General features: G+C 42.0%; 1 protein-coding gene across 2 annotated transcripts in view; it reads left to right on the top strand.

The window, feature by feature from the left end:
* rictora (RPTOR independent companion of MTOR, complex 2 a) overlaps positions 1–16,873 on the top strand; it is a 234,058-nt gene that overhangs the window by 75,139 nt on the left and 142,046 nt on the right. The window contains exons 2-3 of one of the 2 annotated variants that reach the window (XM_078215239.1): positions 1,260–1,357; positions 14,250–14,328. In XM_078215239.1, coding sequence (XP_078071365.1) covers positions 14,317–14,328 — 12 coding nt within the window. In that variant the 5' untranslated portion in view covers positions 1,260–1,357; positions 14,250–14,316. The remainder of the gene's footprint in view (positions 1–1,259; positions 1,358–14,249; positions 14,329–16,873) is intronic. The other variant, XM_078215238.1, reaches the window with a different exon arrangement.

Below are 16,873 nucleotides of genomic sequence, written 5' to 3'. Positions count from 1 at the left end.
CCTTTTTGAAAAGTGGAACCACATTATCTGTCCTGCAATCTTCTGGCACCTCCACTATGATGTGGAGATGCCGGCGTTGGACTGGGATAAACACAGTAAGAAGTCTTTCAACACCAGGTTAAAGTCCAACAAGCTTGTGGCTTGTGCTACCAAATAAACCTGTTGGACTTTAACCTGGTGTTGTGAGACTTCTTACTGTGTGTACCTCCCCTCTGGCCAGAGAGTAATTTAAAAATGTGGTCAGAGCCCAGTAATTTCCTCCCTTGTCTCCCATGGCAGTCTAGGATACAACTCATCCAGATCTGAGTACTTGTCCACTTTTAAAACTGCCAAAACCTCCAAAACCACCTCACTCCCTATGTCAAACTGCTCAAAAACCTCTCCATCCATCTCCCTGAATTCTGTACCTACATACTCCTGAATGAAGACAGATGTGAAGTACTTGTTTAAAACCTTACTGCCCTCTGACTACTCGCACAGATTGCCCCCTTGGTCCCAAAGGGGCCCGCCTCTTTCCCAGGCTAATCTCTTCTCTTTAATAGCCATGTGGTGGAGATGCCAGCGTTGGACTGGGGTGGGCACAGGAACAAGTCTCTCAACATCAGGTTAAAGTCCAACAGGTTTATTTGGAGTGCTGCTGCTCCATCAGGTGATCACTCATATATGACTGTTTGTTATATAATTGCACTGTTTGTTTCTAGGTCCTAGCTCTTCATGTACTTATAAGTTCATATTTGTATTTTAATATGACAGCATAGTGATTATGTTACTGGACAAGTAATCCCACAAATTTGAATTTGGTTTAAAAGAAACTAATTAATTTGGAACAAAAAGTGACTGAAATTTTCAGAATGTTATAAAAACCCATCTCGTTCACTAATGTCCTTTTTAGAGGGGGAAACCTGACATCCTTACCCAGTTTGTCCTCTAGCTGCAATTCCACGCTGATGAGATTGACTGCTCTGTAAAGTTACCTCGCAAGCCACTCCACCGTATCAAACTGCTACCAAAGAGCAATGTCAACAAAGATTCCAATATTCTTTCTGGCACAGATCAAGGAATCTAGCGTAAATGTCAGCATGCCTTATCCATGGCGTTTTCAATTTTTCCAGCTAGCATTAGGAGTCTCTCAATTAGTAGGCTTGAATTTGCTGTGGGTGTAAGATGTAAATGTAGTATGGAGCATTGTGGATCAAACCTCTTGTCATTCACTTCCTCAATGTAAACAGCTAATGACATTCTTTTACATTTTGTTCTAGACCCTTCAGACAACCTTCGAGAGATCCTGCAGAATGTGGCTAAGCTTCAGGGAGTCTCTAACATGCGAAAGTTGGGTCACCTGAATAACTTTATCAAGGTAAGTGAAAGATGGTAGGAGATAGCACTGGTACACATTCACAGGCAGTTGAGGACAAATCATGGGGTTCAAAATAATGTTGACTGTTCCAAACAAAAACTCGGGTAGAAAAGATGTTGCAAGCTGTGTAAAATCTCAAGGCTGATGTCTACTTGTCACACCTGGTAGCTTCAGTGTATAACAACCAGTATTAGATCCAGGCGGGTAGTAGAAGAGTCCTGTCTTTCTACTCTTATTAATACATATTCAAGTTCCAGGTTACTGCAGAAAGCAGGTTCAGACAATGGACTGTACAGATCTACGTAGGGCTAGTCAACTGAATGATGCAGCCAATTTTTCTGAGCCAATATTAAAAATGGCCAAAATTGAACTGTCCACTAGTTCTAGATTCTCCCCCCACGAGGAGAAGCATCTTCTCAGCATCTTCCTTGTCAAGCCCCCTCAAAATCTTGTTTCAATAAGATCACCTCTCATTCTTCTAAACTCCAATGAGTATAGGTCCAAACTGATCAACCTTTCCTCATAAGACAATCCCTTCATCTCCGGAATCAGCCTTATGAACCTTCTCTGAACTGCTTCCAAGGTAAGTATATCCTTCCTGAAGTAAGACCATCAAAACTTTACACAGTGCAAATGTGGTCTCATCAATTTCCTGTACAGTTGTAGCAAGACTTTGATACTTTTATGCGCCATCCTTCTTGCAATAAAAGTCGCCATTCCATTTGCTTTCCTATTTACCTGTTGTATGTACCTGCATGCTAATTTTTTGTGATTTATCTACCAGACACCCAGATCTGCCTCTGTTCGGAATTTTGCAATCTCTCACCATTTAGGTAACAGTCTGCATTTCTATTCTTCCTGCCAAAGTGAATAGCCTGACATTTTCCCACATTGTACTCCATTTGCCAAACTTTTGTATGCTCTCCTAATCTATCTGTATCCTTTTGCAGTCTTTGTATCCCCCCTCAACTTGTTTTCCTACTATTATTTGTCAGCAAATTTGTCTACAGTGCAGTTGATTCCTTCATTCAAGTCATTCATATAGATGGTAAAAAGTTGAGGCCCTAGCATTCATCCCTATAGGTCTCCACTAGTAACAGTTTGCCAATCTAAAAATGACACATTTATCCCAACTTTGTTAGCCAGCCAATCCTCTAACCATGCTAATATAGCAACTCCAACATATTGAGGTCTTGTGTTGTGCAGTTACCTTTGATGCGGCACTTGTGATGTCACAAGAGGCTGCATGCTGGAGAGGCAGTATTTTCAACACTCACCCCTCCATTTTCTGCATCATATCCACCCCACACTCGATGTGGCTGCTGAATGCAACCATGCCTACCAAGATGGCCACAGGAAGTCACATGACAGACAAGTAAGGAGCTGCTGTATCAGACTATATAATCCGAGTGCTGTGTCCTGCTAAAAGAGGGAGCTTTCGGGTGAAATCTAGGAAGGTGTTGGACTTCTGTGTGGGTTACCTGCTGTGTGCAAGTTCACCACGTGTCTTGTGGACAACAAACCCGATTTGGAATTTGACTAAGAATTGGATGGGAACCCCTCAGTAACTAGAACCCCTTATGTTCTTGAACTTGGCTGCCTTCACATGGGTGAATTAATAAATTGTTTATTGGTTGGACTTGAACTTCTGGGCATCTGCATTGTGTCTTGGAACCCCATCTATATTGTTGTCCGACCCCATGCAACATCACGCACTTTATCAAATTCCTTTTGGAAATCTAAATCTACCGATTTCCCCTTTTATCCACCCTACTTGTGACATCCTCAAAGAACTAATAAATTTGCCAAACACAATAGCCTTTTCACATAACCATGTTGACTCTGCCTGATTATATTATGATTTTCTAAATGTGCTGATACTACCTAGCATTTTTCCAATGGCCGATGTTAGGCCAACTGGACTATAGCTTCCTGCTTTCTGTTGCCCTCCTTTCTTGAATACTGCTGTTACATTTGGGATTTTCCAATCTGCTGTGAGATCTCCAGAATCTAGGAAAGTTTGGAAAATTACCAATATAGCCACTGTCTTTGCAGCCATTTCTTTTCAGACCATAGGATCCAGGCCATCAGGTCCAGAGGTTTTATCGGCCTTAGCCCCATTAGATTTCCTAGTAATTTTTCTTTAATGATTGTGATTGCTGTAACTTCCTCTCTGCCCTTTTGCCTCCTGCTTTATTTACTGTTCTTGGGGATGCATTTTTTGTTTTCTACTCTGAACAAGCATTTTGTATGTCTTCAAATTCTCTGCCATTTCCTTGTTTCCCAATATTAATGCCCCAGTCTCAGTCTCTCAGGGACCAATGCTCACTGTTGCTATTCTTTTGACTTTCATATACAGTGGAGCCCCGTTATAACACAATGGTTGGGGTCCATAAAAGCGGGGTTGTGAAAAAAGCGGGGTTGGGCTAAATCGGGGTCGCGCAAAATTTGCCAATTATTAGCGGACAAAAACGGGTCCGATGACACCACCGCATTATATCCGATTTCGCGTTAAATCGGGGCTCCACTGTATTTGTGGAAGCTTTTACTGTCTTTTTATGTGTTGCCAGTTTTCTCTCAAACTCTAATGTCTCCCTCTTTATCATATTAGTCTTTTGTAATTTCCTAAAATTTTCCCACTCTTTGCTACTACTAATCTTTGTAGCATTGTACATCTTTCAATTTGATATCATCCTTAACTTCCTTAGTTAGCCACTGATGATGTATACTTCTCATAGAGTATTTCTTTGTGGAATATACTTTTGTTGAGAATTATGAAATATTTTCTTAAAGTCTGCTGCTGTTTCTCTACCGTCTTGTCTGTTAACCTATTTTTTCCAGTCCACTTTAGTTAACTCTGTCTTCAAACCCTTGTAACTGCCTTTATTTATGTTTAAGATTCTAGTTTCAGACCAAATTTCTCGACCTCAAACTGAATGTGGAGTTCATCATGTTACAATCACACTTACCTGGAGGGTAGTTTACTGAGGTAATCTATTGATCCTGTCTCCTTACAGGTTACCAGGTCAAAATAGTCTTTTCCTGGTTAGTTCCAGAGCATATTTTACTAAGAAACTGGGCCAAGCACACTTTATGAACTTATCCTCCAGGTTGCTTTTGTCAAGTTGATTTGTAAAATCTACATGAAAATTAAAATCTTGATTTATGCTTTGTTTTACCATGTATCTACTGTCAGGGGGCCGACAAATCATTCCAACCAGTGACTTATTTTCTGTGTTATTTCCTTACCTCCACCCAAACTGATTCTACGTTTTGATCCTCTGAATCAAAATCATTTCGTACGGCTATACTCATCTCATGCTTTATTAACAGGGCAAAACCATCTCCTTTTCCTTTCTTCCTGTCCTTCCAAAACAAACAGGCCAATATAATCACAAAATGCTGGTAATACTCAGCAGGTCAGAAACCATCTGTAGTGAGAGAGTTAACATTTCGGGTTATGATGTATTTTCATCGGAACTAAGCCAGAATATTATGACCAGGATGGGAAGAGTGTGCAGTTTGACTAGCTCCACTACTCCACAGATTACACCATTAGTTTAAAGATTCAATTCACTTATAAAGCTCATTAGCATATAGTATAAAATATGAAAGTTGTAATAGCGCAGTGGGCAAGAGTTGAGAAAGCCAATGTCTCCCTTCACATGTTTCATTTTCTCCCAGCAAGAACTACATGGCAAGTCATGCACTACGTTTCCAAGAAGGCATCACACTAAAACAGGAAGTAGAGGTAGTATAAAAGCAAGAAGGGCCTTGAACAAAGGGGAGTTGACTTTGAGTGCCTGCAGAGGAATACTAATTGAGGCTGTTTGAGGGCTTGCAGAGATGAACTGATGTAGTGTTTGACTACCTGGTGAGCAACCTGACCCTAATGAGAGAGAATTTTTGTTTACCCAGCTTATCTGGTGTGACCTCAGATTGGAGTATGAACTGGCTGAGAACCCAACCCTGGTAGGGCTTTAACTTTGCAAGCACTGTCCAAGAGACTTTCTATCTGTTTTCATTTGATTACACTGATAAATAGCTAACCGATCAAATCATAGAATTCCTACAGTACAGAAGGAAGCCATTTGGCCCATCAGATCTGTACCGACAACAACCCAAGCCCTATTCCCATAACCCCACACATTTACCCTGTTAATCCCCCTGACACTCGGGTCAATTTAGCATGGCCAATAAACCTAACCCGCGCATCTTTGGACTGTGGGAGGAAACCGGAGCACTCGGAGGAAACCCACGCAGACACGGGGAGAATGTCTACATGCAGTTTGCACTATGACCCGAGGATGGAATAGAACCTGGGTCCTGGCACTGTGAGGCAGCAGCACTAACCACTGTGCTGTCCTAATATATATAGGGAAGATAAAATCCCAGCGTGTAGAGCAACTTGGATTCACTGTGGACTGGCTCAGGACTGCAAAAAGCTGCTGTCGTCTTTTCACAAGTAGTTGATCATCCTTCTATTCAAAGCAAAAACCAACTTTTAAATAGTTTGTTTTTACAAACTTTTATTCCATCCAAAACACCAAAATTCAATTGAATCCAATTCGGGGTCCCCATGTGAGGGACAAACAAGATCCAAGCTGATCAGATGAGACATTGCTGGGCTTGATCTGATGTTTCTTCTTAGGTAAAACCTTGGTTTGACCTCATTGGCTACCCTAATCATAGAAACTAGAAGCAGGAGCAGGCCATTCGGCCCTTAGAGCCTGCTCTGCTATTCATTTTGATCATAGCTGATCAAATTCAAAATCTTGATTTCCTCCCCCCCTCCCCTCTCATATCCCTTGATCCTTTTAACCCCAAGAGCTATATCTAATTTCTTCTTAAAATCACACAATGGTTTAGCCTTGTTTACCCTATCCTGGGCAAACCACAATTGCCCAAGTTTTTTTTAATGCACCCACCAAACAGTGTCAATTTTGTGAAATATTTCACTATGCCATAGTTGTTAACTGTTATGTCAGCAGATGTATAAAAAAGACCAGTAACTAAGCAACAAGAATGCTCTTGGAATAATGTGGAGTAATGTTAATTTTCTCCAGATATTTATAACATTTTAAATATGTTGCCTTTATTGGTACAAGTGCGGTGTCAATACATTTTTTGTATGGCAGCTTAAGGGCAGCCTCTTCTCTATTCTGGTTTCCTTTGTCTATGTAAACCCATGTCCCTGACAGATGCAAGCATCTACATTTTCATTTTTAAAAATAGTGAACAAAGTAAAAGCTAGACCATAGTTTGATGTTTATAGTGTTATCAGACCAGTAGTTAGTGTCCTTATTAGGATTAAGCAGTAAACAAGTTACTTTACATGGAGTGATGGTCAGAATGAACTAGCTTGAAGCTAATGGTACAGCTGCTAATTGTATCTGAACAGTTTCTAAATATTCATATTGTTACCTTCTGGCTACAGCTAAATATTTTGGTATATCATCTTTATCAATACCCATGTTCTTTGGTTCTATCTAAATTTTAAGGGCACCTTGGAGGGGTGCAATGCCTCATCCTGTCAGCTTGGATCTTTGGATCCTGTCAGCTTGGATCTTGTTTGATCGAGCCCAAAATGGGATGCAGTCTTGTCTTGTCAGCTGGGATCTTGTTTGTCCCTCATGGGGTCCATAATTGGACTTAATTTGAATAGGCTTTTTTGATTAGAAATAAAGTTCTGGAAAAAAAACCTGCTCTCTGTTCAGTTTGAATTGAAATGCTATGGGAACTCAGCTCACAATCTCATTACAGCCTTGGTCGAAACATCGACTAAAGAACTGAATTTTGGAAAGTGAGAGTAACTACCAATTATTTGAAGGCAGCATTTGACCAAGTCTGGCATCAATAAGCCCTCTGAAAATTGAAGTGAATAAGACGAAAACTATCTACTGGCTGGAGTCAAACCTGGCACAAAGATTGTAGTTGTTGAAGGCCAATCATCTCAACCTCTAGATATTGTTGCAGAATTCCTCAGAGCTTCTGTTTCTTCAGTGACCTTTCTTCGATTAGAAGGTCAGAAGTTTGTTGATGGTTGCAGCGTTCGGATTCATTTACAACTCCTCAGATACTGAAGCAGTCTGTGCCAGTATGCAGCAAGACCTGGACAAGTAGCATTTGTGCCACTCAAGTCCCAGGAAATTACTGTCTCCAACAAGACAACAGGCTATTTTAGATCTAATATTGTGCTATGAAAAAGAGCTAATTAATCTAGTTGTAAAGGAGCCTTTAGGAAAGTGTAATCATAATATGATAGGATTTTGCATTATATTTGAAAGTTATGTAGTTCAATCAGAAATTAGGGTCTTAAATTTAAACAAAGAAAACTATGAAGGTATATTTTGGGGTAAATTGGGTTTTGGTGGATTAGGAAGCTACATTAAAAGTTATGGTAGTCAAGCGATGTCTAACATTTAAAGAACCAGTACATAGTTTACAGCAAAAATACACTCCTTTAATGCATAAAAACTCAGCAAGAAAAGTGTTCCACTCATGACTAATGAAAGAAACCAACAAAAAAAGATAAGCCTGAGGATTGGGAGCATTTTAAAATTCTGAAAAGGAGAAAAAAAAATTAAGAAAGGGAAAATGGAATGAGAGTTAACGAGCAAAAAACATAACTGACTGTAAAAGATTCCAAAGATATATAAAAAGGAAAAGATTGGCAAAAACATTTCCATTACAAGCAGTCAGGAGAAGGATGAAGGGTCATCCAGACTCGAAACATTGGCTGTATTCTCTCTCCACAGATGCTGTCAGACCTGCAGAGTTTCTCCAGCATTATCTATTTTTGTATCAGATTCCAGCATCCACAGTATTTTTGCCTTTATCTGGAGAATTTATAATGGCGGAAATAAGGAACTGACCGAGAAACTAAACAAATAGTTTGTGTTGGTCTTCATTCACTGAGGAAAATACTCAATCTCCCAGAAATAATGGAGAATTAAGGGACTAGTGGAACTGAGGAACCGTAAGATAATATTTGTTTTTTAAAAAAGTACTAAAGAAACTATTATGACTTCAAAGATAAATCCACTGGACCTGATTATCTACATTCCAGAATGTTGAAAGAGTTGGCTGCAGAAATAGTAGATGTATTGGTGATCTGCTTTCAAGACTCTATACACTCTGGAATGGTTCCTGCAGGTTGGAAAGTTACAAATATTACCCCAGGAAGTGAGAAAGTGGGGAACCACAGACCTACTAGCTTGACATCGGTAGTAGGGAAAATATGAGAATTTGTAATAAAGAATGTGATAACAGGACACTTTTTTAAAAAAAAATGCTAGGGTAGGACAGAGTTAATGTGGATTTGCAAAAGGGAACTCGTGTTTAACAAACCTGTTGGAATATTTTAGGATGTAACTAACAGAATAATTAAGGAAGAACAAACAGGATGGGGTGCACCTGAACCAGAGGGGCACCAATATCCTGGGACGGAAATTTGCTATGGCTCTTCAGGGGGTTTAAACTAATTTGTCAGGGGGGTGGGAAAAGGAGTTGTAGTCCGGAAGTCAGTGTTGAGGGTAGTGAGGTATTGGGGAAGGTATCAAGGTCAAGGATGCGTACCAGTAGACAGGAAGGTGGGTTGAAGTGTGTCTACTTCAATGCAAGGAGCATCCGGAACAAGGTAGATGAACTTGGGGCGTGGATTGGTACTTGGGACTACGATGTTGTGGCCATTACGGAGACATGGGTAGAACAAGGACAGGAATGGTTGTTGGACTTTCCGGGGTATAGATGTTTCAGTAAGTGTAGGGAAGCTGGTAAAAGAGGTGGAGGAGTAGCAATGTTAATCAAGGATAGTTTAACGGCTGCGGAAAGGCACTTCGAGGGGGATCTGCACACTGAGGTAACATGGGCTGAAGTTAGAAATAGGAAAGGAGCGGTCACGTTGTTAGGAGTTTACCATAGGCCCCCAAATAGTAATAGAGATGTGGAGGAAGAAATTGCTAAGCAGATTATGGATAGGTGTGGGGGGTCACAGGGTAGTTGTCATGGGGGACTTTAACTTTCCAAATAGTGATTGGAACCTTTGTAGGTCAAATAGTTCGGATGGGGGCAGGTTTTGTGCAGTGTGTGCAGGAGGGTTTCCTGACACAATATGTGGATACGCCGACGAGGTGGGGCCACATTGGATTTGGTGCTGGGAAATGAACCGGGCCAAGTGTTAGATTTGGTTGTGGGAGAGCACTTTGGAGATAGTGACCACAATTCGGTGTCTTTTGTTATTGCAATGGAGAGGGATAGGGCCGTACGGCAGGGCAAAGTTTATAATTGGGGGAGAGGTAATTATGATGCGATTAGGCAAGAATTAGGGGGCATAAGATGGGAACAGAAACTGTCAGGGAAAGGCACTAATAAAAAGTGGAACTTTTTCAAGGAACAAATACTGTGTGTCCTTGATAGGTATGTCCCTGTCAGGCAGGGAGGGAATGGCCGAGTGAGGGAACCATGGTTCACAAAAGAGGTGGAATGTCTTGTAAAAAGGAAGAGGGAAGCTTATGTAGGGATGAGGAAACAAGGTTCAGATGGCTCGATTGAAGGTTACAAGTTAGTAAAGAATGAGCTGAAAAGAGGGCTTAGCAGAGCTAGGAGGGGGCATGAGAAGTCCTTGGCGGGTCGGATCAAGGAAAACCCCAAGGCTTTTTACTCTTATGTGAGGAATAAAAGAATGACCAGGGTGAGGTTAGGGCCGGTCAAGGACAGTAGTGGGAACTTGTGTATGGAGTCAGTAGAGATAGGAGAGGTGATGAATGAATACTTTTCTTCAGTGTTTACCAAGGAGAGGGGCCATGTTTTTGAGGAAGAGAAGGTGTTACAGGCTAATAGGCTGGAGGAAGTAGATGTTCGGAGGATGTACTAGCAGTTTTGAATAAACTGAAGGTCGATAAGTCCCCTGGGCCTGATGAAATATACCCTAGGATTCTTTGGGAGGCAAGGGATGAGATTGCAGAGCCTTTGGTTTTGATCTTTGGATCCTCACTGTCCACGGGGATGGTGCCAGAGGACTGGAGAGTGGTGAATGTTGTTCCTCTGTTTAAGAAAGGGAATAGAAATGACCCTGGTAATTATAGGCTGGTTAGTCTTACTTTGGTGGTTGGTAAGTTGATGGAAAAGGTCCTTAGGGGTGGGATTTACGACCATTTAGAAAGATGCGGATTAATCCGAGATCGTCAGCACGGATTCGTGAAGGGCAAGTCGTGCCTCACAAATTTGATAGAATTTTTTGAGGAGGTAACTAAGTGTGTTGATGAAGGTAGGGCAGTTGATATCATATACATGGATTTTAGTAATGCGTTTGATAAGGTCCCCCATGGTCGGCTTATGATGAAAGTAAGGAGGTGTGGGATAGAGGGAAAGTTGGTCGATTGGATAGGTAACTGGCTATCTGATCGAAGACAGAGGGTGGTGGTGGATGGAAAATTTTCGGACTGGAGGCAGGTTGCTAGCGGAGTGCCACAGGGATCAGTGCTTGGTCCTCTGCTATTTGTGATTTTTATTAATGACTTCGAGGAGGGGGCTGAAGGGTGAATCAGTAAATTTGCTGATGACACCAAGATTGGTGGAGTAGTGGATGAGGTGGAGGGCAGGTGTAGATTGCAAAGAGACGTAGGTTGCAAAGCTGGGCTGAAAAATGGCAGATGGAGTTTAACCCTGATAAATGTGAGGTGATTGATTTTGGTAGGACAAATTTAAATGTGGATTATAGGGTCAAAGGTAGGGTTCTGAAGACTGTGGAGGAACAGAGAGATCTTGGGGTCTATATCCACAGATCTCTAATGGTTGCCACTCAAGTGGATAGAGCTGTGAAGAAGGCCTATAGTGTGTTAGCTTTTATTAACAGGGGGTTGGAGTTTAAGAGCCGTGGGGTTGTGCTGCAACTGTACAGGACCTTGGTGAGACCACATTTGGAATATTGTGTGCAGTTTTGGTCACCTCACTATAAGAAGGATGTGGAAGTGCTGGAAAGAGGGCAAAGGAGATTTACCAGGATGCTGCCTGGTTTGGAGGGTAGGTCTTATGAGGAAAGGTTGAGGGAGCTAGGGCTGTTCTCTCTGGAGCGGAGGAGGTTGAGGGGAGACTTAATAGAGGTTTATAAAATGATGAAGGGGATAGATAGAGTGAACGTTCAAAGACTATTTCCTCGGGTGGATGGAGCTATTACAAGGGGGCATAACTATAGGGTTCGTGGTGGGAGATATAGGAAGGATATCAGAGGTAGGTTCTTTACGCAGAGAGTGGTTGGGGTGTGGAATGGACTGCCTGCAGTGATAGTGGAGTCAGACACTTTAGGAACATTTAAGCGGTTATTGGATAGGCACATGGAGCACACCAGGATGATAGGGAGTGGGATAGCTTGATCTTGGTTTCAGATAAAGCTCGGCACAACATCGTGGGCCGGAGGGCCTGTTCTGTGCTGTACTGTTCTATGTTCTAAATGTTGAATTTTGGTATATTAAGATTTTTGGAAAGCTTTTGCTAAAATCCCACATGAGGTTCGTAAACATCAGATTGGGGAATATGCAGGCATGGATTGAGAACTGGTTAAAGGACAACAAAAAGTGTGGAAATAAGTGGGTCATTTTCAAGTTGGCAGGCTCTGACTAGGGGTCAGTGCTTGGAGCTCCAGCTATTCACAATATATATCAATGATTTAGATGTGGGAATTAAAGGTAATATTTCCAAGATTGCAGATAACTCAAAACCGGGTGGAAGTGTGTATTATGGGGATGCAAAGATGCTGCAAGAGGTTTTGGAGAGTCTAAGTGGGCAAGGATTTGGCAGATGGAATATAATGTGGAGAAATGTGAAGTCATACACTTGAGAAACAGAAATCTAGACTAACTAGTGAGAGACTGAAGTGTTGAACTTCAAAGGATCTTGGGTGTAGGCATAGGAAATGGGAGCAGGAGTAGGCCATTCAACTCCTTGATCTTGCCCTGCCATTCAATGAGATCATGGCTGATCAGCTACTTCAACATTTTCCTCCAATATTCCAGTCTCCCTTGATGTTTTTAAATGTTTTTAGCTGTCAATTTCAGTCTCGAGCATACTCAATGACTGAACCTCCACAGCCCTCTGGGGTAGAGAGTTTCAAAGATTCACCACTCTCTAAGTGAATAAATTCCTCCTCACTTCAGTTCTAAATGGCCTGAGACTGTGTCCACATTCTAGACCACATTCCCCTGCTAAGGATAAATATCCTTCCTGCATCTACCCTGTTGAACACTAAGGATATTGTATGTTTTAATGAAATCATTTTTCATTCGTCTAAACGCCAGAGAATAAAGGCCTAGTCTATTTAATCATTTCTGACAATCCCTCCATCCCAGGATTTACTTTGGTGATTCTTTGTTACATTCTCTATTTGACAAGTATATATTTCCTTTGGTAAGGAAACCAAAACTGCGCGCACTACTACAGATGTGATCCCCCCCCCCAAGGTTCCATATAATTGCAGTAAGACATCTTTACTCCGAATACTCAAATCCTCGAAGGCCAACATACCATTTGCCTTATTAATTACTTCCTATAGCTACACGCTAGCTTTTCAAGTGACTCACGAACAAGAACACCCAAGCCTCTTTGAAATTTAACACTCCCCAGTCTTCCCCCATTTAAGAAATGTTCTATTTCTGTTTTTCCTACCAAAGTGGATAGCCTCTCATTTCTCCACATTATATTCCATTAGCCAAATTTTTGCCCACTCACCTGGCTCTCTGAGTCTCCTTGAAGTGTCTAGCTCCTCCTCACAATTCACCTACACTCAATTTTGTGAAATCTGGAAACTTGGAAATATTACCTTTAATCTCCACATCCAAATCATTGATATATATATTGTGAATAGCCAGGGCCCAAACGCTGATCCTTGTGGCACTTCACTAGCTCTTGTTCATAAGTCACTGAAAGCTAACATGCTGGTACAGCAAGCATTTAAGATGGCAAATGTTAAATTGGTCTTGTACACTGGTACTGGTAACCTCTCAGTATACTGCCTTCGTGCTTCTTTTGCAGCCTTTGTTATACTCAAGTTAGAAAGTGGTAGATTCCTGTTGCTCTATTCCTCACGGTTAAAGATGAGCACGCCAGACAGAGTCCCCGAGCCTGTAATATAAGATTTAAGTAACTTGTTATGCTACAGTTTAATCTTTTATCTCTACTTATCCTGAGACAAAAGAATTATAATTTGGTAAGCATTAGAAAAGGTCCAAAATTTGTGACATTTGATGCACAGTATTTGCGGCACGGTGGCACAGTGGTTAGCACTGCTGCCTCACAGCGCCAGGGCCGGAGGGGTTTGATTCCAGGCTTGGGTCACTGTCTGTGCGGAATCTGCACGTTTTCCCCGTGTCTGCGTGGGTTTGCTCTGGGTGCTCCGGTTTCCTCCCACAATCTGAAAGATGTGGAGGTTAGGTGCAGTGACCATGCGAGATTCTCCCTTTGTTCCCGAACAAGCGCTGAAGTGTGGCGACGAGGGGATTTTCACAGTAACTTTATTGCAGTGTTAATATAAGCCTACTTGTAATAATTAATCTAATCTAATCTTGTTGTTGAAGGAATCTGTTTTGTGCCCAGGTGTGCTGCATGATTCTATCTAAACGTTATTTATTCCCCCTCGTAAAGTAAGTATATAAATTGTAAATTAGACAGCATCAAGGTGTTTTGGTGTCTTCCAGTATTGCATTTGCTGAGATTATTGTGGGTCAGATACACAAGTGGAAATTCTGTTCACGGCAAATAGGTAACCTTGTTGATAACACAGAAATTGAGGAAATACTTGAAACAGTTTGCGCTGGTTATGAGGAATTACTGAAGAGTTACTCTAGAATAGTTGGGGCACTGGGTGTTTACATTTATTTTTGTTTTTCTTTCTCTGCAGTAGTCGAGTTTCTGCAGTTGGCATTCCATAGAAGTGTTTGTATATCCGATCCTCTCGGGCCACTGAGATGAGTAAGCCAGTGAGTGAGGACAGTGTCTTTACTTCTTTCTCTTTCCTCTTTTTTTCCTCTCTCTCTCTTCTTTCTCTCTCCTCCTCCTCCTCCTCCCCCCCCCCCCCCCTCCCTCTCCTTGACTTGCCTCTCTTTAAGCTTCGTAGTGTGAGGGCAAGTAGGCCAGGCTGGTTATCTGATCTCTACACCGTGCGAGTGTCATACACTGATATTTTCCTCCTGATGTCACTCTGGAGATAAATATTACGGCAGCTTCCTTCAGCGAAGATGATGTTTGTAATTTCTCTTTCACAGCACAGACAGTAGCTGTGCTGTGTTTCCACGCATGGTGAACAGCTCCCAGTACTTTGCACCCCTGCCTAATACATTGTGTGTGAATTTTAGAGTAGTCAACCCTCCTGCATTATGCTGAGATCTTGAAGAATTAATCTCCTAGCCATTGCTGCAAACAACCAAAGGAAAACAGGGAAGTGGAGTTGATTGGCAGTGTCAATGCCACAGTGAGATGACACAGAATTTTAAAGGCAGACAGAGGGGCCAAAGGGGTGGATTTCTGCTCAGAGTTTGGTCTCAGCTGGAGCCTTTGAGCCTTCTGTGGCAGTTAAATTCCTAATAATAATTGTTTATGTTCTGATTGTAGCATTTGTCATTGTCGGTGAGTATTTGCAGTAACTTTTCTATTCCAATTGGTTTCTTTGTCCATATGCCTTCCTCCACCCTTGCCCCTAACACTCCCCTCCCCAATCTCATTTTATCACGTTATAGCCCATCCAGTGAGGGAACTATTGGGGATTTTGGGAATGAGGTGCTATGAATGAATAAACAACTGCCAGATTGTTCCCCCTCTGCACAAATGTTTTCCCCTTCTTTCATATTGAAGTGGATTTTAAAATGAGGTTAAATTCCCACCCTTCAGCTCCCTACTTAACTGTCTATAAAATGCTAAAAGTGCAATACAACCTCTTGATGGAAATCCACCCTTTGCCCCATTGGCCTTTTGTGCCCACCCATCAAACGTCTGCTTCCCTCACTAGTGCTCAGGCACTGCCCATTACACTCTCATTATTTTCTCTTTTGTATATGTGTATGTGCAACCAGGGTTGTGAAGAGTGTGTGTATGTGCGCACACACCTGAGCGCTCTCATACGTTCTCTCTAGCACGTTCGCGCATTCTCTCTCGCGCGCACGCGCTCTCATGCTTTCCTGCTCGCACATGGACACACATCTCTCTGTCACACCTCTCTTTCATGCCGGTGATCCCCGTTTTCCCTTGTCACGCTCTCACTCCCAATATCTTCACAATCCCTGGCAGCCTCCCTTAGAGCCGAGTATGGGGAACCTTGGTATTAAGCATAACATTTAATTACAGCAGAACAGTCTACACTCCCTGCAAATTATGTTTCAATTCCCCTACCTAACCAACAAAACACAAACAGGAAATTGAAGAGGAAATGGCCTCTTTACACTGATCTTGTTGCTTCACACAGGAGATGTGTATTTTCACGTATTGAATTGCCTAATTTGTGATTTATATTTTAGAAAAGGCAGATAGGTGGGAAGAGTGAGTTGGCACTTGGCATGAAGACAGAATTCCAATTCATAACTTGTTTAATCTGTTGGTGCCAATTAATTTGAGGGAAAATAACCGATTAAGTAACGATGCCAGTACACGTAGTCCTTAATGCTTTTTGATTATTCATGTATGTTATTTACTATCACCACCAGTAAAGGACATATAAGCACCAGTACTTTATTCTACTGATTATATAGCTTAAAATACTAAATTCACAAAGACTTGAGAGTTTATGGAAATCTCTCAGTGCTTTAATAGTTTCAACTTAGATGTAATAGGCTTTACTGAAATAATTAGCTTTAACACTGCCGCCAATAAGTTGAGGGAACCTGTTGTTAGGTAAAGTTGTAGATTGGTGGGAGTGAACCTGCTTTTAGGTGATGGTGTGTTGATGGGTGGGAGTGGGCCTATTGTTGGATGGTTGGGGTGGGTTGATTGGTGGGTGTTAATGCAGAAGCAGGAAGACAACAGGGGAGTATTTATCATGCAACACCTGCTTCAAACCAATCTGTTGTTATAGGTTGGCTGTGGCTATGTAACAGGTCTGTACCACCTACAGAAACAGCCCAATAGATGGCATAGCCTTTTAAACTCCAGTAACATTTTTATTATGACAATTGTATTGAATGGGACCCTTCTTCATACTGGAAATGTTCACGGGGCGGCACGGTAGCACAGTGGTTAGCACTGCTGCTTCACAGCTCCAGGGACCTGGGTTCGATTCCTGGCTTGGGTCACTGTCTGTGTGGAGTTTGCACATTCTCCTCGTGTCTGCGTGGGTTTCCTCCGGGTGCTCCGGTTTCCTCCCACAGTCCAAAGATGTGCGGGTTAGGTTGATTGGCTATGCTAAAATTGTCTTGGGCCTTAGTGTCCTGGGATGCGTAGATTAGCGGGTAGGATATGGGGGTAGGGCCTGGGTGGGATTGTGGTTGGTGCAGACTCGATGGGCCGAATGGCCTCTTTCTGTACTGTAGGGTTTCT

This window comes from Mustelus asterias, chromosome 6 (assembly GCF_964213995.1).
Source record: "Mustelus asterias chromosome 6, sMusAst1.hap1.1, whole genome shotgun sequence".
NCBI classification, from domain to species: domain Eukaryota; kingdom Metazoa; phylum Chordata; class Chondrichthyes; order Carcharhiniformes; family Triakidae; genus Mustelus; species Mustelus asterias.
This window is presented reverse-complemented; position numbering and strand designations above follow the sequence as displayed.